The sequence below is a fragment of the Cnephaeus nilssonii genome (genome assembly GCF_951640355.1).
Source record: "Cnephaeus nilssonii genome assembly, chromosome: 19".
Lineage (NCBI taxonomy): Eukaryota > Metazoa > Chordata > Mammalia > Chiroptera > Vespertilionidae > Cnephaeus > Cnephaeus nilssonii.
Window position 1 is genome coordinate 30,977,230 of NC_137090.1, and position 26,240 is coordinate 31,003,469.

The window sequence follows — 26,240 nt, forward strand, 5'->3', positions numbered from 1 at the left end:
GGCTGGGCAAACAGAAATGAGGAAGGGTCTGTGTCCTGGAATGCCACCTGATGGAGGAGACGGCCATACCACAAGCAGGAGAGATGATCACACAATGTCCAGCAAGATCCAAGGTGGACCTGCCAAACCAACTGGCCTATCTCGGGGTGCCCAGCTGATGGGGCAGAGCCCCGCTTTCATCCAGCCTGGAGACCAGGGAGTAGGTAGACCTGAGTGGTCCTCCTCATTGGGGAGGCCAGTGATTTAATGCCCAGTGACGAGTCAAGAGCCAGCAGAGTGGACCTGGAGGAAAACAGAACCCAATCCCAGATTCTCACACCTGGCCAGGCCAAGGCACGATGCCCCACGATCAATACCAGGCAGCAGGCAGACGAGATAAAGACGCTTCCTTTTCAAAACCCAAGGAGCACCCCCTGTCCTAGGGGACAGAGCACAGGGCCAGCGGGTGGACACCCTCTGCTCAGACTATCCCTCCCCTGGCCATGGCCCTCAGTCCCTGAGAGGCGTGCCTTCCAGGAACTGTTCACCTGCTACTTTATTGGGAGCCTCTCCCACCCGCTCCACCTCCTGCCTACCCATGCCTAAAATATATAAATGAAGTAAAATTGTGAAGCCCCTCAAAGCAGGATCAATTGTGAAATATCTCTCGGCATAACAGGCCACGTCAGAGGAGGAACTGCAGCCCTTGGAAAGGAAGTTTCTAGCCACTTTGGTGGACGGGTGCGGGGGGGGGGGGGGGGGGGGAGGTGTAGTTACAGGAAGAGCTGTGAGGGTCCTGGGTGAACCGTCAAAGAGAAAGCCCCAGTGTGGGGCAGCTGGTTTTACCAGGAGGGGCCAGTGTGCTCTAGGGAAGGGCACAAATGCTCTGAAGAGAGGGAAGGTGGCGGGGGGGGGGGGGGGGGGGGGGGGGGGGCCGCGGCTGTGGAATATCCACCAGGAAGTGCTCAAGCTGTAGCCCAGAGCCTCCCCAGTGCAGGCTGCTCCAGGTGCCCTAATTTCTTCTCCCTTTTCTTCCCTCGCTGGACTAAAAGTCCTCTCCATGAACAGACGCCAGGCAGTCTCTACTACTGATCTTCCTTGGGACAAAGGTCATACCTCCCAGCCTGCTCACCTCGCCAGGCTAATTTAGTCCCTCCCCTAGGCACAATCTTATCTCTACAGGGCCTTAGTCATCCACCCCACCCCCTCCACCAAAGCCCAGGGTCCCCAAAATTACAAAGCTGCCTCCCCAGCAGGTGGTTTACCCAAGCTGCTCAAGAAGGTCCATGGTCTTCACTGGCTTCCCTCATTCCTCCAGGCCACACATGGGGGGCCGGGCGGGAAGGACAGGACAGGACAGGAGACACACCTCACAGACACCTTAGAAGACAAGCCAGATCAACTTGCCCAACAGCTCAGAGGAGTTGTCAGTCTCCCAACTGACTACAAACATCTTAAGGGCAGTGTTTATAGTAGCCCCTGGGCATGTAATTAGCAGTTGAAGGTTTGTGCCCAGTCTATCTGGGTAAGCTGGTGCTGGGGAGGTGGCAAGACACCAGTCGCTGGCAGTGACTCCCAGGACTCCTCCAAGGCTGAGTTTGATGGTTACAGGGAGACAGAGGTCCCCACTGCCCAGGTCTGGGAGGCACACAGCCGGTACCCTCCCCGCTTTGAGATTCCTTTTCCATAACCTGACATCAGAGTAACCACATTGCACCAGGGGAAGGACCTGGGGATGCCTCAGGATATGCCTGCCCCACCCCCTTCCCAGGAGCCCAAGCGATCAGCGCTGCCTCCAGGGAGGGTGGCCAGGGAAGTAGTGATCACCAGAAACCAGCCCAGGGGGTGCTACACGGGCTGCGTGCAGGAAGGTGACCTAGAAATAAGTTAGTCAAGGAACACTGACATGTCCCTCAGGGCCGAGTGGTGTGTCTGTCTGTCACATCCAGCCACCTGCGTTAGAGCGGGGCTGGGGAGAAGGGGAAATGGGGAAAAGGGGACACTGGTGGGTATGCAGGGATGAGCAGGGGAAAAGTCCCGGGCTGAAGAGGGACCAGGTTCTCACGGAATAGAGGCAAAGTGGGAGGAAGAGTGGGAAAGGGCTGTGACAATAGCAACTACTGCCGGGACCCACCCGCTGACTCTAGGGGAGCGAAGGGGTGGGAGTCATGCACACCTCCGGCCTCCGCAGCATCTTGGCTGGGAAGGGGCAGGGCCCGGTCCCCAAACCCCGAACTAGGCTGGCCCTCCCTCTTGCCCCGCAGAGTCCCTCGGAGAGATGAGGGGAGCCGGGGAACAGGCTTGGTGCAGCCAAGAGCTGCGGAAAAGCTCCTCCGCGCACAACCCGCTTCAGGACTCGGCGGGGGCAAGAGCAGAGCGGCGTCAACACCCGTGGGCGGGCGGGCGGGCGGGCGGGCGGGCGGGGGGGGGGGTGCTGGGAGTGATGGTGGGACGTGAGGGTCCCAAAGGAGGCGTCCGGACAAACGACCCCTTTTCCAGGCAACTATACCCCCCTAAAACAACTTTCCGAAACTGCACCTGAGAAAGAAGCGGCCACCTCTCTCCGCGCCCCAGCGCTAGTCGTGCCCGCCCTCGCCCCTGGGTGCAGGCAAAGGGCCCGGAGTGGGCAGCGGCTTCTCCGCCACGGCCAAGCGAGCCGGGAGGCAGGTAACCCGACCTCCCGGCCAAGGCCGAGAGGGCGGCCACTCCCGGGGCGGGAGCTGGCGCCGGGCTGCGGGCGAAGTTCCACGCTCCGGCAACTTCCCCGGCCCAGGGACCGCGGGCGGGCCAGGTGCGCGTCCCGGAGCCCCGCCAGCCCGAGCCCTTCGGCCGCCGCTTACCTGGCCCCCGGGGGCCGGCGGGGTGCGCATTCCAGGTCTGGTCGCAGGTCGGTGCGCTGCAGAGGAGCGAGGAGCGGGCGGACGCGGGTCGCGCGGGGCGGGAAGGGACGTGGCGGGCCGTGCGGAGAGAGCAGGAGCGGCCCCCGCCGCGCCGCGGCAGTTCGCACGGTTCGGCACCAGGGGACGATGCCAGCCCCGCCCCCACCCGCGCCGGTTGCCGGGAGACCCGCGTGGGCCGAAGGGTTCTTTGTATCAAAGCTGCCGTGACATCACGAGGCGCCCGGGATCTGAGATAGAAGGGGCGGGGCCTGGGGCGGGGGCGGGGCCTGGGGAAGCGCCGCCTGGGAACCCGAGCCACGTGGGGCGGGCCCAGGTAGCCACGCCCCCTAAGGTAAGGGGCAGGTGTCTGGGGCGGCGTCGACCAATAGCCGCGCGGCCAGGAGGCGGGCCCAGGCGACACCCGTCCCAGGGGGCGCTTCGGTGAGCGGAGCTGGTCTGGGCCCGCCGGAACCTGCACCGCCAGGTTACAATCGACCCGGTTCGGGCCGCCAGGCCCTGGGTTTGCGGAAGACGGGAGCTCCTCAACCCGCGCCTGCCCGGCGGGCTCTGCCGCTGCCGCTGTCCATTCAGTTCACTCTGCTTGTGGTCACCGCACTGCGAGATTCTGGCCAGAGCTTCCGGGCGCACGATTGCGAACCCCAACGAAGACCTGCCAATCCCTACCCCCAACTTCTACCAGCCGCCAGAGTCTGGTGGCTCCTACATTAATTCTCATCCTGAATCACCTTCCCATTTTTTCGTGTGAAGTCAAAGTTGTCTTCATAACCAGCCCAGTAATACAAAGAGGCAACAGGAACTGAAGCCGTGGCCAGCAGTTCCGTTGGTTAGAGCCTCCTCCTGATACACCAAGGTTGCGGGTTCATCCGGTCAGGGCACAGACCAATAAGCAACCAATGAATACATGGATAAGTGGAACAGCAATCGATGGTTCTCCCCCTCTCTAAAAATCAATAACAATACAAAAAGACAACAAGAACTAAAACACAAAAAGGAAAGGACCCTTTCTGTTGAATCCTGGTAAATACAATTAAAGTCGAAAACGTGCCCCCCTCATAACTCTTCACTATGCTCTGGATTAAAAGGAGGCAAAGACGCAAAGCAGCAACTATTGCAAATGTGGTTTCCCTTTGCTTTCTGTCCTCTTCTCTCTGGCTCCTTGCTCTCAACTCCCTTCTCCCCAATCTCTCTCCTGCAAATAAATTCACAGTTGCCCCTTAGTTTACCAGAATCTGTCTCTGAGATAAAGCATCCCACGGGGGCTCCCAGACTTGCTGGGGGCTCCCCCAAAAAAGAACAGCATTCGCCAGAGGCAGACCTGGCAAGGGCTGCGTGTGAGGGGAGGTGGGCGCAGTAGGGGTGAGGTGGAAACGCCATGGCTGCTGCTCACACCTTGCAGTTCAGAGATCTGTGTATGGAGGCCACAGGCTGTGTCCACTCTCACTGTCCCTGACACACAGGAGCACTGTGGTGGATCATAAAGAACACCGGCTTTGGACTCAGACAGACCTGAATTTGATGCCTACGTGCCAGCTGTGAATCTGGCACGAGTTATAGAACCTCTCTCAGACTCAGTGTCTTCATCTGCGAAATGGGAACGGCCCAGTGGGCTGTGCACCCTGGCACCGTGGGTACACCTAATTGTAGGCACTCATCCAAGGTGTGGGACAGGAATGGGCCTCTGCACCCTGGGCCTGCTCTGTTTGCCTTCCCAGCTTCACCCCGAGACCTTGGCAGCCTCTGTGAAGTTTAAGCGTGTGGCTAAGTCCAGGGGTTCTATCTCAGTTTCCCCTCTTCCTTTTTGAGTCTCATATTGCCCCTAAAGACTTCAGGGCCCCAGAGAGCAGGCCGCATGACGGAATCACCCAGAAATGGGAGAAGAGTAGCTAAGGTGCTCATTCCTTCTCTGGGACCCGGCACTGTCCTAGTGAAGGCCAATGAGAAAGTCAGATTTGTCAAGTCCCCTCCCTGCCCCCACCAGGGATAGCCCGATGGACCCTCTCAAGAGCTCTATGGAGGGGGCGGGGTTAGTGGTCCCTCTTTCTTTTTCCCAAAAGTAGTGGAGTGGGGAGCATCTCCAGGTATTTGTTGGGAAAGGCTGCACGGCAAAGAAGAAGGTCACGAGATGCGAGCACTGAACACTTCTGAGTCTGAAGCCTGCCCAGTTGTGCAGTTTCCCGTGGGGAAGTCCTTTAATGTTTCAGAGCCTCACTTCCCACCCCTCTGAACGGGAACCAAGACCTTTCCTCTTCCAGGGGCGAGGTTTACGTGGAATGCTGAAATAAGTGCCTAGTACGATGCCTCCGGAGCTGCAGGCACTCACTGACCAGCAGCTCCAGCTCCTAGTTCTGAGCAGCAGCGTGAATGGGCCCCAGCCTGGCTCCGTGATGAGGTGTGTGAGCTCCGGAGCCAGAGCCAAAGGTCATATCTTGGCTTCACCCCCTTGCAGCTGGATGTCGTCTGTAAACTGGAGAGAGTAGTAGTATGTATTTTAGGGTTGTTGTGAGGATCAAAATCATCAAAACCCATAAAATACCTAGAACAGGACCTGCCATAAAGCAGGTGCTCAGTAAACAGTGGTCATTATCAATGAGCCTATGGCAAGGGGCTGGGAAGAGGTGAGGTGAGGATTAGCACCCGAGCAGCTTGTGGGAGCATTCAGGAAGCTGGTTTTTGAGGGGAGCGCTGACATCTTCCATAGGATTCAGGGACGCAGTGATTATTTTTTGTGGATTTTTTTTTTTTTGGGGGGGGGGGGAGGCTGACTGTGTCTGAAATAAAATGTGGGAACTGAGGGCTCCAGCTCAGGCCAGGGCTCCTAAAGGACTCAGTGTCCTGTGTTCAAATAGGGGCTAGGAGAGAATTATTAGGAAATACAGTCCTGCCTCCTGAGCACCCCCCTCCCCAATAAGGCTAGGGGCAGGCTACCCCGTCGCTTAGCATGGATGTGTCCTATATGTCATAGAATCAAACCATTTACACCCGGGAAGACTCTCTGGATACATACCTAATGAACTCTTCCCCCAGTTTATGGATGGAAAGACAGACGCTCAGAGAGGGCTGGGAATTTGTGCAAAGCCACACAATGAGATCAGATAAGCAGGGCCTGACATTCAGGCTCCCGACTGCCAGTGCAGGTTCCTCTCCTTTCCACACTGACGGGGATGCTTTACTGATGGAGGGAGACAGGCAGGGCTGGGGAGTGGCGGGGCGTGGACTCCTTCACATAGCTTGTCCAGAGCTGTGAGTCCCCTAAGGGTGTCTGCCTTGACTTTTCAGGAGAAAGAACCATCTCATCCAAAACAGAAACCACATACCAAGGACTGTAAACCAGGAATAATTTTTAGAGGGCAAGCCACTCGGATTAATTCTTTTTATGACATGAAACGGACTCTGCCATTGTCAGTATGAGACTACTCCCGTGGTGTTGAATGCCAGAGCCAGAGAGAAGCAGGTAGAATGTTGACAAGCAGGAGTCACTAACCTCTTAGAAACTGATGGGGGTGGAAAACACGTGGCCACTTGGGTGATCCAGGTGAAGGAAGAGAACAGTAAGTTCTCTCTGTACCACAGCTACCTGCCTATGTCTATTTTCCATGCAGGAGTTAGCTCAACATCAGATGGTGTAAAGAGGCAGCGTTTGGTGTGAAGAGACATGTTTGGGGCCATATGGAAAGATGGGCTAAGCATATATGGCATTGTTGTAACAGGAAAAGAGCTTTCTGAGAATTACCAAAGTATTAACATTAGTCAAGCAACTGATGCCAACCAACATTAGCCAACAGAAAAAAAAAAAAAGCATTAGGTCCAATGGTTCTCAAACTGGGTTCCTTGGGGTTCTGTGGGGACCCTGCAAAAGGGAGGAGATGCCCCAGGTGAGTAAGAGCTCCACTTCTGTCTGCTTTACATGTAGACTGCGTGTGAACAAAGTACTTACATAAGATTTCATGTGAACAAAGGGTTCTGTGGCTTTAAAGGTGTTTCAAATCACTGGTCTGGCCCAGCAGGCATGGCTCAGTGGTTGAGCATTGACCTATGAACCAGGAGGTCACGGTTTGATTCCTGGTCAGGGCACATGCCCGGGTTGCGGGCTCAATCCCCAGTGTGGGGCATGCAGGAGGCAGTCAATCAATGATTCTCTCTCATCATTGATGTTTCTATCTCTCTCTTCCTCTACCTTCCTCTCTGAAATCAATAACATACATTTAAAAAAAAAAAATCACTGGTCTGGTATAACCATTCCTTTCCCAAACAGGGGGAGGAGCCTCAGAGGTGGGAAATAGCCTCTCTTCTCACAGGTGCCGTCAGTGGCAGGTCCAGGATTAGGGCCGAGCCTCATGACTCTCTGTCTAGTGCTCTCCAAGACAGACATCAGTCATCAACCAGGACTGTCAACATCAGCCCAACCCTGTCACACACTGGACATTACTGCTGCCCGGCCTCAGTCTGGCCAGCTGCTGCTCTTTGTGTGGGAGAGCCCTCCAGGCAGCTGGCTCAGGCTGGCCACAAACACTGTCCTCGCACCTCCCTTTTAGAGGACCCCTGACTGACTCCACAGTCAGAAAGTATCAGCCCTGAACGTTAAGCCTCAGCTTTCCAGCCCAGAGGACAAATTCAACCTTTGATGTTGTAAGCCCAGGCTTCAAAAGGAAAAACAGGTACCAAGGAGATAGGCAGGACCTGGGATCACCATTTGACCCTGGGGGAAAGTTGTTCCCAATCTCCCACTTAGAAACAATGGGGGGACATGTCGATCCCCGGAACCCTTCCACTCCACCTGGGGCTTGTCCTTGTCCTGGGGGCCTGTACTGGGCCTGGGAAGAGGAGGGACCTGGGACCATTCCTTCCTCTGGAAAGGTGTGGCATGGACGGCACATTGCTAAGATCCCTTCCCGTTCTACCACCCCGCCCCCCTCCCCGCTAGTCCAGGAACAGGTGTGGGACCCAGGTACGCATCCTAAAAATGGGAGCCCCTGTCCATTGGCAAACACCTCAGTGTTGGGGACTGTCCTTTAGCCAGGATGCCTTCCCCTGGGGCTGGCTTCCCTCGCAGTGTCTGGCTGGACGCTGTGCGGCCCGGGTGGGACAAGGTCTGACTGACTCTGGCCCCAGGCTGAGTGTTCCGAGAGACCACGCTCTATTTCTGTCAACCTGTGCACACATGAATAATGGGTTTTCTTACTCATGCAAACCCAACGAGAGGGAAAATGGTGAGAAAACCTGCGTTTCCTCTGACTCATTCAATCATCTAAGAGGAGGAGGTGGCAGCAAAGGAGGAAGTCGGACCGATCTTTTAACTTGAACTGGGTGAGGGCAAGGAGGAAAAACTCCTCTTTTCTTGACTCTCATAAAGTCAGGTGACTGCAAAACCAAGAGAGCATAAACAGCTCTCCTCTCCTACCAACGCCCGCCCTCCCCTCCCCTCCCCTCCTCCTCCCAGGCCAGGCAGCCTGTGTCTCAGACTTTTAGTTCCCAAAACTGGACTCACTCGGGGAACTAAAAAGTGTCAATGTCCGGGTCATATCCCATAGCAACTGAATCCAAACCTCTAGGGTGGGAGTAACGTGTTAGCTGTTTTTAAAGATTCCCAGGTGGTTCTAATGCAACCAAGTTTGGGAACCACTTTGCTAGAGGCTTGCTGACTACAGTGGGAGTTGGAGCAATCACAGGGTGAAGGCCTCATTTGTTCATTCATTCATTCATTCATTCACAAACACGTAATGAAGAGCTTTTATGTGCCAGACCCTGTTCAAGGTGCTGGAGATACAGCTGTGATCAATACAGTCTTGGTTCTCCTGGAGGAACATTCTGGTGGGGGAAATCAGACAGCGAACAAATAAATGAAGAAATGATATACATGACTCCTGCTATGAAGAAAACCAACCCAGGGTGGAGGGTAGAGAAACGTTGGGGGGCAGAGGTCTATTTTCACCCTGGACGTAGGCACTGATTTTTGCTCCAGGAGAGGGTAGCTGTGCCCCTCCTCGCTGTCCCAGATTTTATCCTGCTTTCTGGCTAGAACAGCTTCCTCCTGACAATCCTCAAGGTCCTGCCTCCTGCCCGTCACAGGGCCCGGCCTTCCTGCTCACCTCTTTCCCTTAAGATCTCTCTGGGCAGGGGCCTGGCATGCTCTGCACACATCCTCTCTCCTCTCTGTCAGCAATAACATGTGATCCAGGGCCTGGGCAAGGTGCATGATCCATCAAGGATCATGTATGTGTAACGCACAGAAGGATTTTAGACTTGTGGGGTATGAGAGGTCATGTGGACAGTGGAGAGCACTCATGCTTGAACTAAGACAGAGGATGTTGGATGAATTTCTCATCCTTTATGACACAAAAAATGATGTTCCTAAATTAATTTGACAATAATCCAAGTTATGATCCATTTACATGTGAGCAAAACCAAAGAAAATCGGATTTTTAAGGTGCCAGTATCTTCCTTATGAAAGAACCCCAAACTCAGGGTCAGAAGACCTAGACTTGAGGTCTGACTCTGCCACTTACTAGCAAAGGGTCAGTCACTTCACCTCGCCAAGCCTCAGTTTCCTCATCACTCAAATGGAAAGACTCTGACCAATTCTGTAAGAGCATTAAAAGGAAAAATGTCAGCCCGGACCGGGCGGTTCAGTAGATTGGAGTGTCATCCCATACACCAAAAAGGTTTCAGGTTTGATTCCCAGTCAAAGAGGGAGAGGGAAAGGGAGAGGGGGCGGGGACGGGGAGGGGAGGGTGAAGGGAGGGGAGGGTGAAGGGAGAGGGGAAGGGAGTGCGAGGGGAGGGGGAGGGAGGAAGTCAAAGACTTTTGGAAAGTATTTTGCAAATATGGGAACTTTTTAGACATTATTATCATCTAGGGCTATATAGACATGAAATCACAGAATCATATTAAAGTTTAAAAAGATCCTATTTTACAGTTGGGAAACTGCAGAGAAGAGATGACTTTCCCACAGTCACAAGGCTTGTTAATGGTTTAATATCAAACATTTTACTTCCTCTGTCCACTAAGCAAACTCCTATACATCCTTCAAAACCCCACTCAGGTGTGACCTACCATGTAAAGTCTTCTCCCCACAGCACCACTGGACACCTAGGGCTATGCAGTAAGCAGGGGCCCTTTCAGTCATTAGCAGGTGTGCACACGTGTATGTGCTGGTTATATAAACTCACCAGTGAGACCCTACACCTAGGTACTGGGGTCCAAATGCTGCCTCAGTTGCCCTAACATCTACATCCTCAAGCTGCAGTTCTATATACAATGGGTCAGGAAGGGTTGCGGGGTCCTGTACCCAGCTCCTCTAGCTCCAAGCCCAGGCCCCTTCTTCAACCCCGCAGCTTGGCAGTTGGGCTGTGCTCTCTGCTGGGTCACCCCAAGCCCCCGCCAGAGCTGCTCTGGAATGCAGCCTGCCCACCACCCTCAGGGGCTTTGCAAAAGGGTGTGGCCCAGGAGGCCTCTGAGCACCCGCTCACCATGGTCGCTGGCCCCTCCTGTGAGGTCTCCCTGTAGCCTCGTTCTCAGACTATAATTATGACCTACACAAGGGTCACTCCAGGGCGGTGGTCATCAATCTCAGGAATGCATCCCGCTCCCGAGAAGAGAATTACGTTTAGACAAGGATGGCAGTCGATGAAGGCAACTGCACATCTTATTTCAGGTCAGAAGGACATATACCAAAGGGCTTGAAATTCCACTTTGAAAGCAGACACAGTCCCCCCACAATTGTGCCCTAAATTACCCTGGTCACTATAATTAAAAAACACCCCAAACCCACAACAAACAAGCCACCCCATGAACACAGAAGTAGGGCTGCGGGCTCTGCCCTGGGAGAAGGCAGCGAGGGGGGCGTGGGGAGAACGCAGCCTGGTCCTGAAGGTGGTTCCCGGAGGGCCCAGGGCCAGCAGCTCACTTGGACCCGCCCGGGACGGGCCAGGCCGCCCAGGAAAAAACAGGCAGTCACAGCAGCAGACGGGATGGGCTCATCTGGAGCCGGGAGCGGGCCTCCCGTCTCAGGCACACACACCTCCTTTGTGGCTCCCCTTCCAGGGCAGGGCTCGGCCTAGAGAAACCAAAGGCGCCTGGCCCCAGAACACTGAGCCAGTGTTCCTCCCACTTAGGGAAAACCACACGCCAGCCAGGCTCTGTGGCCGCAGCCCGCGCGGACTGAAGGAGCTGCTGTGTTCAGGTAGACACTGGAGAGGCCCCAGGCCCAGAGGAGGCCAGTGCAGGGGGAGGCAGGGCTGCTCTCAGGATGTCCTAAAAAAGAAACCCTTCTTCCAGGCCAGGCCCCAGCCATCCCACTGGACCACAAGGCCACATTCATGGGAGTGAAGTGCTCCTGTGTGCGGCCAGCCCAGGTTCAAGCCCAGCTCTGCCACTCACCTCCCATAGCTTGCACATAGTCAACTCTCTCTCTCTATTTTTTTAATACACTTTTCTTGATTTCAGAGAGAAAGGGAGAAGGACAGAGAGATAGAAACATCAATGATGAGAGCCAGTCATTGATCGGCTGCCTTCTGCACGCCCCACACTGGGGATCAAGCCCACAACCCAGGAATATGCCCTGACCGGGAATCAAAGAACTGTGACCTCCTGGTTCATAGGTCGACGATCAACCACTGAGCCACGGCGGGCAACTCTTGTAATTTGCAGTAGCTCTGTGGACACGGAATCAGTGACTACAATAGCTCCTACAAGCCTCTGATTGCTGCAACATTTTCATCAACCGATCAATACGTAGCCTTGCTTTGTGGGTGTTTGTTTCAAGACCCCTCGTTTAATAGATGTTGTTGATTCGTTCACATTGAACGCAGCCGGCAGCCCTACCCCTGGGGCCTGCACGAAGTTCGTCTGACACATGTTCTCCATAAGGCACCGCACAGCTGTCTGGCGTGAGGAACACGCGGCAGCACGTCAGCACCACACGTGGGGGTCACTTAAAACGGCAAAATCACCAACAAAAGGCCCCCGAGTGCAAACCACTAAAAAGACTGCTACAAGGACACGTTTACAGTCTGAGCAGAAAGAGGAGTAACATCTTGTGCAACCTCGGCGGGCGACCCACGTTGTTGATACTCTGATATTGACACGAATGATCGTGAAAAACGCTGCCGGTATCGATTAGGGGAATGGGTGACAAATTTCAGCAAGCAGGCAAATTTGCAAATACAGATTCTGCCAAAAATGAGGACCAACTGTGTGTTTTCGGGTTATGGGGGGGAGGGGTGAAGTGAAATGATGCATGAAGAGTACGTAGCATAGCAATAGCTCAGCACATATTTCTATTGCTACTTCTATTACTTGTTGAACACGGAGGTCTTGCTGCCTTTGCTATTCCCTGTTGAAGTGTCTTTCCTGCGCTTTTCCGCCTAGTGAAGCCCAGAGCCAAGGGTTTCAAGTTCGGGGCTGGGTTTTATTTATTTTATTTTATTTTAAATATATTTTATTGATTTTTTTACAGAGAGGAAGGGAGAGGGAGAGTTAGAAACATCGATGAGAGAGAAACATAGATCAGCTGCCTCCTGCACACCCCCTACTGGGGATGTGCCGGCAACCAAGGTACACGCCCTTGACCGGAATGGAACCGGGGACCCTTCAGTCCGCAGGCCGACGCTCTATCCACTGAGCCAAACCGGTCAGGGCTAGGGCTGGGGCTGGGTTTTAATCACACCTCTTCCTTTTGCCAGCTGGGAGCCCTCAGGCTAAGATGGTTCTCCTTCCTCCCCCTTTCATCTCCGGCTCTGTTTCCCCACAGCTCACCAGCCGCTGAGGGCTGTGTGTGATAGAAGGGACCAGAGAGACCTGACCCCTCCACCGGGTCTGCAGGCCCCGCTGTGCTGGTGCCCGCACTGCCTTCCTTCTGCCTCCATGCATGGTTCAGAGGTGGACCCTCCCCCTCCCACCCCTTCAGGTCCTGCACCTGCCCCCACCCACCGTGCCACTTCCTGCATCCTCAATTTCTCCTCTCCCTTAGTTCATCTCCTTACCAGATTACTCCCTGGCTTTGAAAAATCCCTCCTGAAATCCCATGAGGTGGAAAGGAGCAAGCCAGAGCATCATGGGTCCGCATCCTACCTGAACTCGCTTAGCTTGGCTCCTAGGACGCCACCCTCCTGCCTCCCCTCCTCCTCCCCAAGAGTGACTTCTCAGTGGCTGTGCTGGCTCCTGGGCCCTTCCTCGGCTCTAAATGTCGCCAGACCTTAAGCATCAGGCCGCTCTCCTCCCCTTTTTCCCATCGGTGGGTAGGGGTGGGGTCCCATCCCGTGCTGATGCCTCCCAGCCTGGACCTCTCCCCTGACCTCCAGGCTACTGCATCCAATCGCCTGTGGAGGGGGATTATTGGGGAGTGCCTTAGGGATCACCCCCAAGAGGGAGACAGGAAGGAGCCGGGAGATGGATGTGCTGAGATGCATGTCACCAGGCCCCAGCTGATCCCACAGGCCTCTGAAGCTAGAATGGCCCCAAAAAGAGGCAAGGGGGCAAAACCCTGTATCCCCACATGGACCAGTTGTGGGATAAGACTGCCCCAGGAAAGAGCCAGGCAGCCCCGTCCCCCGAGGGGGAGGGTGTCAGGGGCAGCGGCCCTTTCTGCAGATGGGAGCACCAGGGTCTCTGACCTGCAGCCGAGCTGTGCGTGGCACACACCACGTGTGGGTGTCTTCACCTCAACCTCCAGGAGGCCTCTCAGGCAGCAAATCCATTGCAGAACTTTTCCCTTCAAACCTGCTGCCTGCCTGGTCCCCACCCCCAGCCCAGCCAAGCCCACCAACGTTCCCCCAGGCCCCCAGCCCCCAGGTGAGAACACGGGCAAGTCCTGTCAGCTCCTCTCCCCACCGCCTGTCACCGTCCTTGACCATCTTCCCTACACGGAGGTACAGCCACCTAACTGCTCTCCTCATTCTCACACCTACACACCTAAGGATCTCTTCCAAACAAACCAAAAACCTTCACCTGGCCGCACGACCCCCAGGATACGCCCCAAACTTCTCTCCCCTCCACCCCGACCCCGTGCTCTCAGGCTCCTGCGCCCGGATCCTCCTGCCAGTCCCCACTCCCCATCACTCACCAGCCACGTGGCCTTCTTGCATCTCTCAAACCAACCACACACTTTCCCACCTCAGAGCCTTACCCTTTCCTGCTTTTTGCCCCATCCCCACCTCCACATGCCTCCATCCCTCCCCAGGCCCCACCATCACTCTCTCGCTCTGCTTTATTTCCCTCAAAGCCCTGCTCTCTGTCCGTGTTTACATGACTGACTTTCCTGTTTATGGTTTGCCTTCTCCCCTCAGAATAGTTCTTTGAGGGAAGGGACCTGGTCTTCTGGGGGCGGCTGGATCTGGGGTGCTCCTCACAATTGTTGAGTGAGTGCATGGCCGAGCCTCCCCAGTGCACCGGGGTTCCTCCCGGGTGGGGGTGAGGGCTATTGATGAAGAGATGGGCACTTAGATGGTGATCACCATGACTCAGCTTTGCAGGACCAGCTTAGAGCCGGCTCCCTGTGCTGGCCCCAACCCCCCAGGGCACAATCACTGCTCCCTCACCAGGCTCCGGGGAGCCAGACACAGCTCTGCACAGTGTTTTTTTTAATCCTCGCCCAAGGATCCGTTTCTTCATTTTAGAGAGAGAAGAAGGAGGGAGGAAGGAGAGAGAGAGAGCGAGAGCGAGAGCGAGAGCGAGAGCGAGAGAGAGAGAGAGAGAGAGAGAGAGAGGGGGGGGAGAGGACATTGATGTATAAAACATAGATCAGTTGCCTCCCTTATGTGCCCCAACTGGGGATTGAACCCTAAACCAAAAATGATGTTCCAACCCACTGAGCCCCCCGGCCAGAGCTGCACATAGGCTGAGCTCCCCCAGGTGGACAGGGACATATCTCCACCCTCTGGGTCCTGGCCCCAGGGTGTCCTGGCCCCAGGGTGTCCTGGCCCCAGGGTGGCGTGCTCAGCCAAGGGCTAGGGAGCTGACCTCAGGTGAATTCCCTTTCCTGCTTCATGACTCAGCATTTGAGGGCTTAAGCCAAGGCACCTCACCACCAGACCAGCTACCTGCTTTTGGATACAAAAGCCCAGCCTGCCGGGCTCACTGCCAACTCAGGCACCAGGCAAGGGGCCTGCCAGCTGGACAGTGACAGAGGGTGTCTCTCATCGTCACACCGGCACTGAGAGCTCGGGTACCTGCTTCTGTCAACACCAGACTGTCACCCAGCACCTCCTGGCTCCCCGGCTCCCGTCAGGACCTGCTCGGGGCAGCACTGGGCTACTGGGCTACCTCTCTCGCCTCTGAAAGGCCTGACTTGGAGGCGGGGCTTCACCGCTGAGCTGGGTGCCCTTGGGCAACCTGTTGAACAGCTGAGCCTCAGTTCTGTCACCTGTAAAATGGGGATAATAATAGTATCTCTCTCGTGAGCATCTCTCATGGGGGTGGGGTGTTGAATGGGGAAGGTCTCTAAGGGGCTCAGTTCCCATGACCTCAACAGGCATATGCTGTTACCACCACCCCGGCAACCACTTCTTATGCAACTATTACAACCTTGGATCCTTTTATAAAGCTTCCATCTCCCACAAACACACTTTTTTTCCCACAGATGATTTTCAAACATTTGCTGCAGCTTCTACCAAGGACTAAAAGAAATAAGAAAAGTGTCTTATGAAATATGAAAATTGATTTAAAAATAAAACGTGTACGGAAAACTCATCTGCTACGTGGCTGACTGTCTCCTCTGTAATGGCCCTCCCCATAAACTCCTGTCAGGTTCAAGGGTAAGAATCCTATACGTTCATTTACCTCTCTGGACCTCCGTGTTCACATCTTTGAAAGGAAGATAGAAGTATCTACCACACCAGACTGTTATAAGGACCACCCCAAAACAGGGCTCAAGCACCCGGCAGAGGGGGTGGCACATAGCAGGAGCCGAAGAAGTGTGAGCCCCCACCCCACTCCACCCAGCCCATCTGCTATGGACCGGCTTCCCTCTGTTGGATCATGAAAGCTCCGGTCACCCGTTCCCCCTTCTGCCCGGCCTGTCTAGAAGCTCAGGGACAAGCCTGTCCCCCCAACAGTGGTTTTCTGGGTCCAACAGTTGGGCTCCTTCTGCTTCCCTATTTGTTTTTTGAACTCTGACCTTTGTCTTAATGGTCTGAGTGCATCCTGTGCCTCTCCCTGCGAGTACCCCCAGGCCTCACAGCACCAGTGGCCCTTCCAGGAATACGTGAGCCAAGTGGGCAGACCAGCAGGAGGAGGCTGGTGCCTGTGGCCGTGGGCGTGGCTCTGTGCTCTGCATTCACAAGCGCACGTGCTGAGGTTGCCTGAGGATGCCGGGAGGGCTTTCCACGTTTGGGAAACTGCTCTGGGACGCCGATGCTCCCGCTCCCGGGAGGTCACAGCCACTTTGGTATGAGTAGTGGTAGTGTGACCTCTGAGGTCAGGAAGTCACCTGAGCCTGCAAGGGCGTCTCTGCCTGTGTCAGCCCTGGGGGCTGCTGAAAGGGCTTTCGGCAGTCGGTGGCGGTTACATCCCAGCTCCACCGTTCAGTACACAAGTCGGCGCAGTAAATCCACTCCTCCCGCCTGCGTCTCCGTGCTCATCCCAGAGTTGCCGGAGGATCAGTGAGGTAACAGTTGCCTTTCCGTATATCCCAAGTCAAAATTCTTCCCGCAGGCGTCAGGCAGCTTTCTCATACCGTCACCACTGCATTGGGCATTGCCTGCAGTGATGGGCAACCTTTTGAGCTTGGTGTGCCAAACTTCACCAAAAAACTGAGAATAACTCGGGTAGTGTGTCACTTTGAGGAAAAAACTAACTCCAAGACTCTAGTCGCAAATGTTTCATCCTCAGGAGCAGCAAATGTTTCATCCTCGGCATGCGGCCGCGTGTCATCAGAAATGGCTACGCGTGTCAGTGCTGACACGCGTGTCATAGGTTCGCCATCACTGGCTGGTGGATGATCAGCTGACGGCCTGGAGACCCGCCCAGACCAAAAGCTGCAGGAGGGACTGCTGGGCCCCAGCACAGCACCCGGCCCCTGGTGAGCACGAACTACGAGGCGAGCTCATGAATGAGCGTATCAAGGGCACGGCCTCCACCAGGCCCCTGCTCGGTGCTTCATGCACAACATTGCAACATCTCCTACTCATGACAACCCCGAGAGGCAACCCAAAGACAAGTTCACTCGGGGGCCTTACTCCGTGCCAGACACTGTTCTAGGAGTTCTACCAATATTGGCTCATTTAGCCCTTCCCAGTCCCACCAGGTAGACGTGTACACATCTGGATTTCCCATAAAGCTAATGAAGCTTGAACTTCTAGGACCCTCGCGTGCTTGGGAGGGGCCACATGACCAGTGTGCTCACGTGGTCGGGAGTTTTGTAAGATTTGTGAAAGTAGGAAACATTGAGATCCTTTACCTTAAAGAGAACGCCATGCGTTGTAAGAGCTTGGGGTCCCGCAACATCTGGTCCCCCCGGAGTATGCACCTACTCTCCCCATTTCACAGATGAGAAAGCTGAGGCTCAAAAAGCTTAAGTAACCTGCCAAAGCCCTTTCTATTCTGCCACAGACCTCTCAAGCCTAGGGACAGGATCCTTGGACAGCGGCGACATGTGTCCACCCAAGGGCAGCTTTGTAGTTGTGGGTTCTTAGCTGAGGGAGGGAGGGAGGAAGGAAGGGGGGTGGGTGGGAAGAGAAGCTCTGAAAAGAAGGGTCCCAAGTCCAGAGCCCTGAGCCCCAGCTATTTGGCATCTGAGTCCTGGTTAATCTGACTATCTCCTTCACCACCCCCACCCTTGTGACCCAAATCTACTGTTTGCCTTTCCAACTCCTGAAAGCCAGCCCAGCTCACCCCAAATAAACCTGCTCTCCGTCCCCTTCTCCTTCCTGGGCCCCGCTGCCTTCCCTGTACCAGGCTGGGCAAACAAGAGCTGGCAGGCTCTGCCCTCAAGGACAGCCCTCCCTTGCTGTTTTGCAAAGGGCTAGTTTCAGCTGCCTGGCATTCAGTTACCTTCATTAGAATGGGCCCCGAGAGCCGGCCGGGCACTGACCGCTCAGGGCAGATTCTATCACAGCCGGGATGAAAGGAGAGAAAAAGCCTGGCCATGGAGCTGCCCACTGGGAGGGAGCGGTGGGGGCGGGAGGGGGCGTGCAGTGCCCTCCACAGGCTCCAACGGCTCACTCAGTTCCTCAGTCCCCAGAGCCAATTAAAAAATAAAAATAAAAAATATATATATATTATTATTGATTTCAGAGAGGGAGGGCGAGAAACATCAATGATGAGAGAGAATCGTTGATTGGCTGCCTCCTGCACACCCCACATTGGGAATCAAGCCCACAACCTGGGCATGTGCCCTGACCAGTAATCAAACCGTGACCTCCTGGTTCATAGGTCGATGCTCCACCACGGAGCCACACGGACTGGGCCCCAGAGCCAATTTTGATGGTGAGTGACAGCTAGATGCTAGGCCAAATTTTCCAATTCCATCAGAACCACTCAGAGAGAATTAAGTGAGAAAGAGAAAGACTAGGGGTGTGAGGGGGGGGAGGGGAAAGGGGATTATCTCAAAGAAACAGCTTTCTGAATTCTAGAAAACTATTGGCTTAAGGATACCCTAACGCAGTGGTCGGCAAACTGCGGCTCTGTTGACTAATGAGTTTGCCGACCACTGCCCTAACGGCTTTAACGCTGTTCCCCCCACAAGGACGTGACCTTGTTGATACTAGGACCAGGAGAGCTGCTGACTGAAGATATTCTTAGAGCAAAACGCAGCGATTTTCAGTGTAATTTCTTCCAGAAAGTGAAAACGAACTCTGAGCATCAATGGACATGGGCCTAATGAAAATTGAGCTTTGGAGACTGAGAGTGGCGGCGTCCCCAGCAGCCTTGTCCCTATTGGGACTTTGGGGGCAAAGGGAAGTTGGACTGCAGTGACACTGTATGGCCACCTGGTTTCCAGAGCCTCTGCCTCCCCAGTGAGCAGAGCTGGGAACTGATCCTAACCCCAGCGTGTGTGAGTGAGCGCATGAGTGAGTGAGTGACACTGAGAGCCCTCAGCAACCCCCACTAACTCTGATCTAGTGCCCACCACATGCCAGACACTGCTCGGGGCTCCCTCACCTTCTTTATCTCACTCATCCACACACCAACCTAGCGGGGCAGTGCTGTTGTGCCCAGTTTACAGATCAGGGCACTGAGGCCCAGAGAGGCTGCAGGTCAGGTGAGGCGGCACAGCTGACAAGCGGCAGGGCTGGGGCGCAGACCTAGCCTGCCTGGAGTGCCTGGCTCCCCGCTACACGGAGCTGCCACCCCGCTGGTGTTCAGCACAGGATGGGATTGCTCAGTGGTTAGCACTCCCGGCTTGGCTTCTGGGATTTATTGTTTCTGGCTTCGGGGACCACGTGCTGCCGTCCTGAGCCAGGGCCAGTGAAGTCAGAGCAGAGGAGCGCACCAATCGATCGCAACCCAGCCGAGGCCTTGGCTTGAGGACCAGGGCCGGGGTGGGTCCAGGAAGGTGACTTTTCAAGTAGAAGGTGTGGAGGGAGCGACTCTAAGAGCCTGGGAATTTCCGTCCTGGGCCAGGCTTTGCGAGGAGCCAGTGGGGCCTGGGACCGTGCCTGCTGTCCCTGTGCCTCCCTGGGGCAGTTCCAAGGCCGAAATGCTTCCCTGCACGTTCCCAGTGGCAGCTCCTGATCCGTGGCCACCCCTCCATGCCCTGGCCAGCAGCCACCTTATCGGTGTAGCGACGAGACAGAGAGTGGCCCCCAATCTCTCTGCAGCTAAAATCACCCGAGGAGCTTCTAAAACGCTCCATGTCCAGGCCAGACTCCGGACCAATTAAATCTGCATCAGGGCGTGGGACCTGGGCATCCGTGTTTTTAAAGTTCACAGAGTGATTCCAGCAGCCACCAGGTGGCGACCAGGGACTCCCCAGAGTGTGGCTCAGGCTTTAATGAGCATGTGAATGAGTCGCCTGGGGTCTTGTTAGTGCAGGTTCGGGTGCAGTGGGTCTGGTCCGCCTGCAAGGCTGCAGCTCTAACAAGCTCCCAGGTGACCTCCCGGACCCACTCTGAGCAGGGAGGACGGGGATGTTGGTAACAGCGGTTCCCGCAGTTGCTCCGGAGGGGAAAGAAGGGTTCCCTGGCCAAGGCTCCCCGCCCTCTCTGACCGTCCCGAGGGACAGCAGCACACGGAACTCTGAGGACTCCTGCACCCACTACTTCGGTCTGACCACTGGCTAAAAGCAGGGCTGGGTAACCTTGTAGTAGCCCTTAGCTGTGTACTTTGGGGATGGGGATCGGCTGAGGGGCGGTGAGAGGATGGAGGTGTGAACAGGATGGAGAGTCGAAGGCCAGGCCCAGGATCAGGCTTCTGTATGGGGAGGGGGCTCCTGCTGCAACTGTGCGTCTGGTCCTCTGTGACAAATGGCCTGAAGGTATTTATCAGACAGGTGGGCTGTGGGGCTGTGAGGTTGGGGCAGGGGGAACTGTGGGGGATGGAAGCAGTGGGTAGGGGCTCAAGGGAGGGCCCATGGGTTGCGGGTCCATGAGTGGGGGGGTCCATGGGTGGGAGGATTCATGGGTAGGGGGTCCATGGGCAGTGGGGGTCGGTATCGGGTGGTAGGGGTCCATGAGTGAAGGGGCTATGGCTGCAGGTAGAAATGGGTGGGAGCTGTGGGTGTTGGGGGCTCAACACGTGAACGAGCCAGGTTTACAGCAGTGTTGTTCTTTACTGGTCGTGCGTAATAGCTCCTATGAAGTGATTTTTTAAAAACTCCACATTTCTTTCTGTGAAAAAATAGTCCCAGAGAGAAAGCCACCTGCTACCGGGGGTGATGGAAGGCGAGAGAAAATGAAGAGGTGCAAGAAATGAACAGTTCTGCCCTAGCTGGTTTTGCTCAGTGGTTAGAGCATCGGCCTGCGGACTGAAGGGTCTCGGGTTCGATTCCGGTCAAGGGCACGTACCTCAGTTGCAGGCTTGATCCCTGGCGCCAGTTGGGGCGCATGCGGGAGGGAATCAATCGATGTGTCTTTCTCACGTCAATGTTTCTCTCTGTCTCTCCCCCTCCCTTCCACTCTCTCTAAAAATCAATGTCCTTGGGTGAGGATTAACAAACAAAAAGAAATTAATGGCTCTTTGCCAGACGATAGAAGCAAAGGAGTAATCCCGACAGGCGCCCACTTCCAGAGCCCTGTCCCTGTCAGTGTCCGTCACACCTGCCTACGGCCCAGGCTGTACCCTCCCCGGTCCTCACAGCGAGCCTGAGAGGGCACCAGGCAGTTTAACTGAGGTTCGGAGGCGTGACCCCACCTGCCCAGAGTGTCACTCGGAAGGAAGGAGCTGGGATTCAAACCCAGGCCCGTCTGACTCCGGAGTCCACGCTCTCCTGTGAAGCCACGCCGCCTCCTCCCAGGCAGCAGGCAGGGCCCACTTACACGGGAAGGTCCCGTGATCCAGGACAAACACGCGTGTCCGCTGCGCTTACTTCCCACCACACCCACAGACCAGTGTTCCCTGGACCCCACGCCAGGCATTCCACAAACTCTCGGTCCCAGCCCAGCGGGGCCTGCGCCTGGGAAGGCAGGGCTGGCCCTCCTGCCCACGGTTTCCTCCCTTCGTGAAGGGCCCCGCGAGGGCTGGAAAGAGCACGGTGACGGCCACCAGCCCCAGTCCACCCTGAGTCCTCCTGCCTGAGCTCCGCGCTGCACCTGGCACCATGCAGGCTGGGGACCCCAAGAGGGTGCAGTAAAGCGACAAGCCTCCACCCCCACCCACCTGGAGAACAACAGAGATGCCCCACAGGGACACAAATGGACCCCCACCCCCCAGTCAGGCAGAGGTGTGGGGCCATGGGGGAGGGTCAGTGTGGAAGGAGGAGGCTGCTTCCGTTGTGGGGAGAGGGTGGAAAGGCTCTGAGGTGGCAGCTGAGCCGTCCCCAAAATCATGAGTGCTGCAGACAGAGCAGAGGGGAGTTCCAGGAGAGAGGACACAGGCAGAGCCGAGAAGCAGGAAGGGCAGGCGGTGCTGGGAAGTCCTGGGTGAGCCAATGAAGCGCGAGAGAAGCTGCAGAGAAGCTGCTGGTCAAAGTGACTGACATGCACTCACTTACTTAACAAACATTCACCAGGACCAAGTACATGCCAGACACCAGGGGACATCCTATCTAATAAAGAGGGAATATGCTAATTGACCCTCACATCATCGCAAAGATGGCAGTGCCCACAGCCAATAAGGGGGGAATATGCTAATTGACTTCCCCGCCTTCAAAGATGGCAGCACCCACAGCCAATAAGGAGGGAATATGCTAATTGACTGCCCCGCCCTCAAAGATGGCAGTGCCCACAGCCACAAGATGGCGGCATCCAGGGCCACCCAAGGCTCAGGTAACCAGGGCCGGCTGAGGCTTGCGCTGCCGGCAGTGGCAGCAGCAGAGGTGTGATGGGGCGTCACCTTCCCCTGATTGCCGGGTTGCCTCCCACACCTGAGGGCTCTCGGACTGTGAGAGGGGGCAGGCCGGGCTGAGGGACCCCGCCCCCCTCCAGTGCATGAATTTTCATACACCGGGCCTCTAGTCTATATAATAAAAGCCTAAGGGACTGTTATGGTGGAACGACTGGAACGATGGGTCACTATGATGCACTGCTCAGCCAGAAGCCAGGCTCATGGCTGGCGAGTGCAGCTGCCATGGCAGGAGCCTCTCCTGACTCTGCGGCAGCACTACTGAGCGGCGGCGGCAGGAGCCGTGGGCTGCAATGAGCATGAGCGGCGTGGCACCCAGTCCCGATCTGGGCTCCTCCCTGGCCACCTGCCGCTCAGCACACTGCTACATCCTCCGAGGGATGTCCGACTGCCGGCTTAGGCCCAATCCCGGTGCCATTCTCTGTAGAAGGCAGTCAGTCTGAACAACTCAGTGACTCAGGGAAGCGCAGGGAACTCAGGGTGAGCCTGCCTCTGTGCTTGACTCACTCACTCAATGGTGTTCGCAGGACAGACCTTTGTGGCCCAGCCCGTGCACGTACAGCAGCTGCTGAAGCTCAAGCAGCAGGCCATGCAGCAGCAGAAGGCCATCCAGCCACAAGCCGGTAGCCAGACAACCCCCAAGGGGTCCCGGACTGCGAGAGGGCGCCGGCTGGGCTGAGAGACCCCTCCTCCAGTGCACAGATTTCATGCACCAGGCCTCTAGCAGTGGAATAAGAGGCAACCAACCTCTGGCCTCCTGAAGCTCTGTATCTAATGATAAAAAAGATGATAACTTGGTGGGTAAATATTTTATCCTCTTTTTACAGGTGAGGACATTGGCCCCAGAGTGAGAGGTGAAGTGATTTGCCCAAGACCACACGACCGGTCCACCTCAAGGGCAGGACTCCACTCGGGCCCTGCACAGCTGGAGGGCACCTGTGGACTGCTCTGGTCACTGGCGAGGCAGGACTGGACACCTGACCCACAGGAGGGCTGCAGGAGATACCACAGGGGGCAGATCAGACCGGAAGTCAGCAGAGAGGCTGTTGCAGAAGTCAGACAATGCTAGCAGCTGGGACGAGGACCGTCATGCCTGGCCGCACAGGCTGCACCCGCACCACTCCCAGGGGAGCCGGTTCTGCGGGCGACGACAGGAGCCGTGCCCCTGGGAGGGGTGGCGCTGGTGACCCTGGCTAGGGAAGGGGCCGGCACACATGGCTGTGGATGAGCCGCATCCGTAGGTCCCTGGGGAACAGCTGTTAACCAAACCCCACTGTTATCACCGGGCCACAGGCTGCTTCCTCTGAGGACAAGGGGCAGCGATGTCTCAAAGACGTCCCCACCACACCCCGGGCTACCACAGGACCGGTGGCGTCTGCATTTCTGTAACAAAGATGCGGGTGCAGGGAGGGCTCCGGGAGCAAGGAAGGCAGGCGACAGCGAGGGGGGCCGGGGATGGGGGGCGGGGGCGCAGAGGGGCACAGGCCCCGGAAGTCCTGCAGCCCAGAGGCGGGCTCATCGGTCCTTGGTGCATTTCTCAGACTCCCTCGCAGAGGACCCCCTTCTGAGGAACACCTTTCAACCACCCGCCCTGGGCGCTCTGCCACCTGCCCCTCCACCCAGCGCAGGCTTTGGCTTCAGGACCCTCTATGTCCAGGTCACTGCCAAGCTCAGGGCTCCAGGGGCTGGCGGGAACAGGCTGGGGACCTGTGCTCCCAGCCCCAGCCCAGGCCTCACACTGCTCCGGGAACACTTGGTTTTCTTCCTTGGGTGAAAGGCTGTCCTCCAGCAACGCAGACGCGATAAGTTGTCTCTGACGCCATGCACACCCCTTGGGGCAAGTGAGGCCGGTCCTTTCTCCCAGGCTGCTGGGTAAGGGCACCGAGGAGAGGCCTGGGAACTGAGGCGCGGCAGGAAAAGTGGACGTGGAGCCGGCCGCCTGAGCTACCTGGCGGCAGGCGGGTGCAGCGTCAAGTCCTGGCTCTGCACACGGTAGGCCTGAGACCTTGGGCAAACCACTTCATTGCTGTCTGAGCCTCAGCTCCCTCATCAGTGAAATGGGCATAATAGTACCTACCTGGCAGGGTTAGTCTAAGTCAGTGATGGCGAACCTATGACACGCGTGTCAGCACTGACACGCGTAGCCATTTCTGATGACACGCAGCCGCTGAGGCGGCCGCATGCTGAGGATGAAACATTTGCTGCTCCTGAGGATGAAACATTTGCGAAATAATGTTTTTTCCTCAAAGTGACACACTACCCGAGTTATACTCAGTTTTTTCGCAAAGTTTGACACACCAAGCTCAAAAGGTTGCCCATCACTGGTCTAAGTAGACAGGATGGGAGGCGGGTAGTGATGGGAGAGATCTGACAAGGTAAGTAAGTACCTGTGCGTGGCTGACATTCCATCTGTCCCTCCCCGCCCCCCCCCAGCCCTTGTGTCTGGCTCCTGCTGAGACCTAGGTCCAACTGGAAGGCCTCCTTGTGCTGGGACTGGGGGTATCAGAATGCCAGAGAGAGGTGGGATGGAGTGGGACCAGAGAAAGATGGGGGGCGGGAGGAGGGGGAGGGTGAAAGATTGGACAGACAGGCACAGAGATGGAGTCAGAAACAGGGGCAAGGAGAGAGAGAGAGAGAGTCAGAAAGAGACACAGGAAGACAGACAGAGAGAGGGTCCAGGCAGAGAAATAGAGAGACAAGGTGAGAGGGAGGGTCCAGGCAGAGAAATAGAGAGACAAGGTGAGAGAGAGGGTCCAGCAACAGCAAGGGTGCAGTCAGTCAGGCCCCAGGAACAGCAAAAGGGGCCCTGCCCTGCCCACTTCCGCCCCCAGGGCTGCAGCCCCATGTTCCCTCCGGGTCTGTCCTCACCCTCTCCTCCACCCTGCCCTGCCCCAGCCCCGGGAAAACTGACTGGGGTGGGAGCGGGAACCAGCCGTGCTTCCTGGAGTTGGGCGCCCTCTGGAGGAGAGAGAGGAGAGGGGGTGCTAGGGCCCTGCAGAGAAGGGGTGCAGGGCAGGCTGGGAGCTGGGGACCCTCTTAGGGAAGAGCTAGAATCCCCTGACGGAGGGGGTGGGGGTCACAGCCAGAAGCCGGGACCCCTCAGGGAGGGGGTGGGACCTCCCAGGAAGGGCCTCATTGCTCCCGTCAGCACGCACGGCCCTCACGCAGGCCGACCAGGACCCGGCGGGGCAGAGCAATGGATGAGCTGGTCCCCGCCCCCGGGAGGGTGCGGTCCAGAGAAAGGGATACCCAGGAACAAACACTTCCCACCCTCCGAATTCCACTCTTTCCTCCAGCTGCTGGCCCCCGCCACCTACCCGAACCAAGTGGAACAAAGTGCTCGTTAACCAAACTTGGGTTAAACTTCCCTCTTCCCTCAGGCCGGTGAACCTGCCTGAGCCAGCCTTCAGCTCTCCGTCACAGCTCTCTGTCACAGGCTGGAGGTCTTCTCTGGTCTGCCCGGTGCTCCACGGACCAGGCCACCTTCTCTCCCCTTCCCCCGCGGCTCCTCCCAGCTGGTCTGTTCTCCCCTGTAAAAGTCTGCTTTAGCCTAACCCCGGAGAAGCTCGCCGTGTCCCCACGTTCCCTGCCCTCTTCCCTTCCCTGCCTCCTCCCTCCTGCACCCCCTCCTTGGATTAACCCTTTCAAATAGCCCCTCCTGACCACCCACGCTCGGTTTTGTGGTTGTTGACGTCTGTGAAATTATTTACCAAGAAGACATCCACAGTTGAACTAATGAAATCAACCATACAGAAAAACGGAGGCAGATAACCACACGGAAAATTATCGATTCACCATTGGCACTAAGTTTCCTAATTACCCGGACAATAAAGAAGCCAGGAATCGTTGTGCTCCAATTCTTACCCAATGAGAAAAGGATACAATCTCACCAGGAGGGACCTTGTTTGGGTGTAAGAATCCCCAAAA

General features: G+C 56.3%; 1 protein-coding gene across 2 annotated transcripts in view; it reads right to left on the bottom strand.

The window, feature by feature from the left end:
* The window catches only part of RAB11FIP4 (RAB11 family interacting protein 4), a gene marked incomplete at its 5' end in the record, with an annotated part of 105,464 nt that overhangs the window by 37,196 nt on the left and 42,028 nt on the right, over positions 1-26,240 (bottom strand). The window contains one exon of one of the 2 annotated variants that reach the window (XM_079799243.1): positions 2,820-3,097. The exons of the other annotated variant lie outside the window; for it this stretch is intronic. Coding sequence (XP_079655369.1) covers positions 2,820-2,849 — 30 coding nt within the window. Of the gene's footprint in view, positions 1-2,819; positions 3,098-26,240 lie in introns of those variants that run through there. 2 annotated transcript variants of the gene reach the window in all.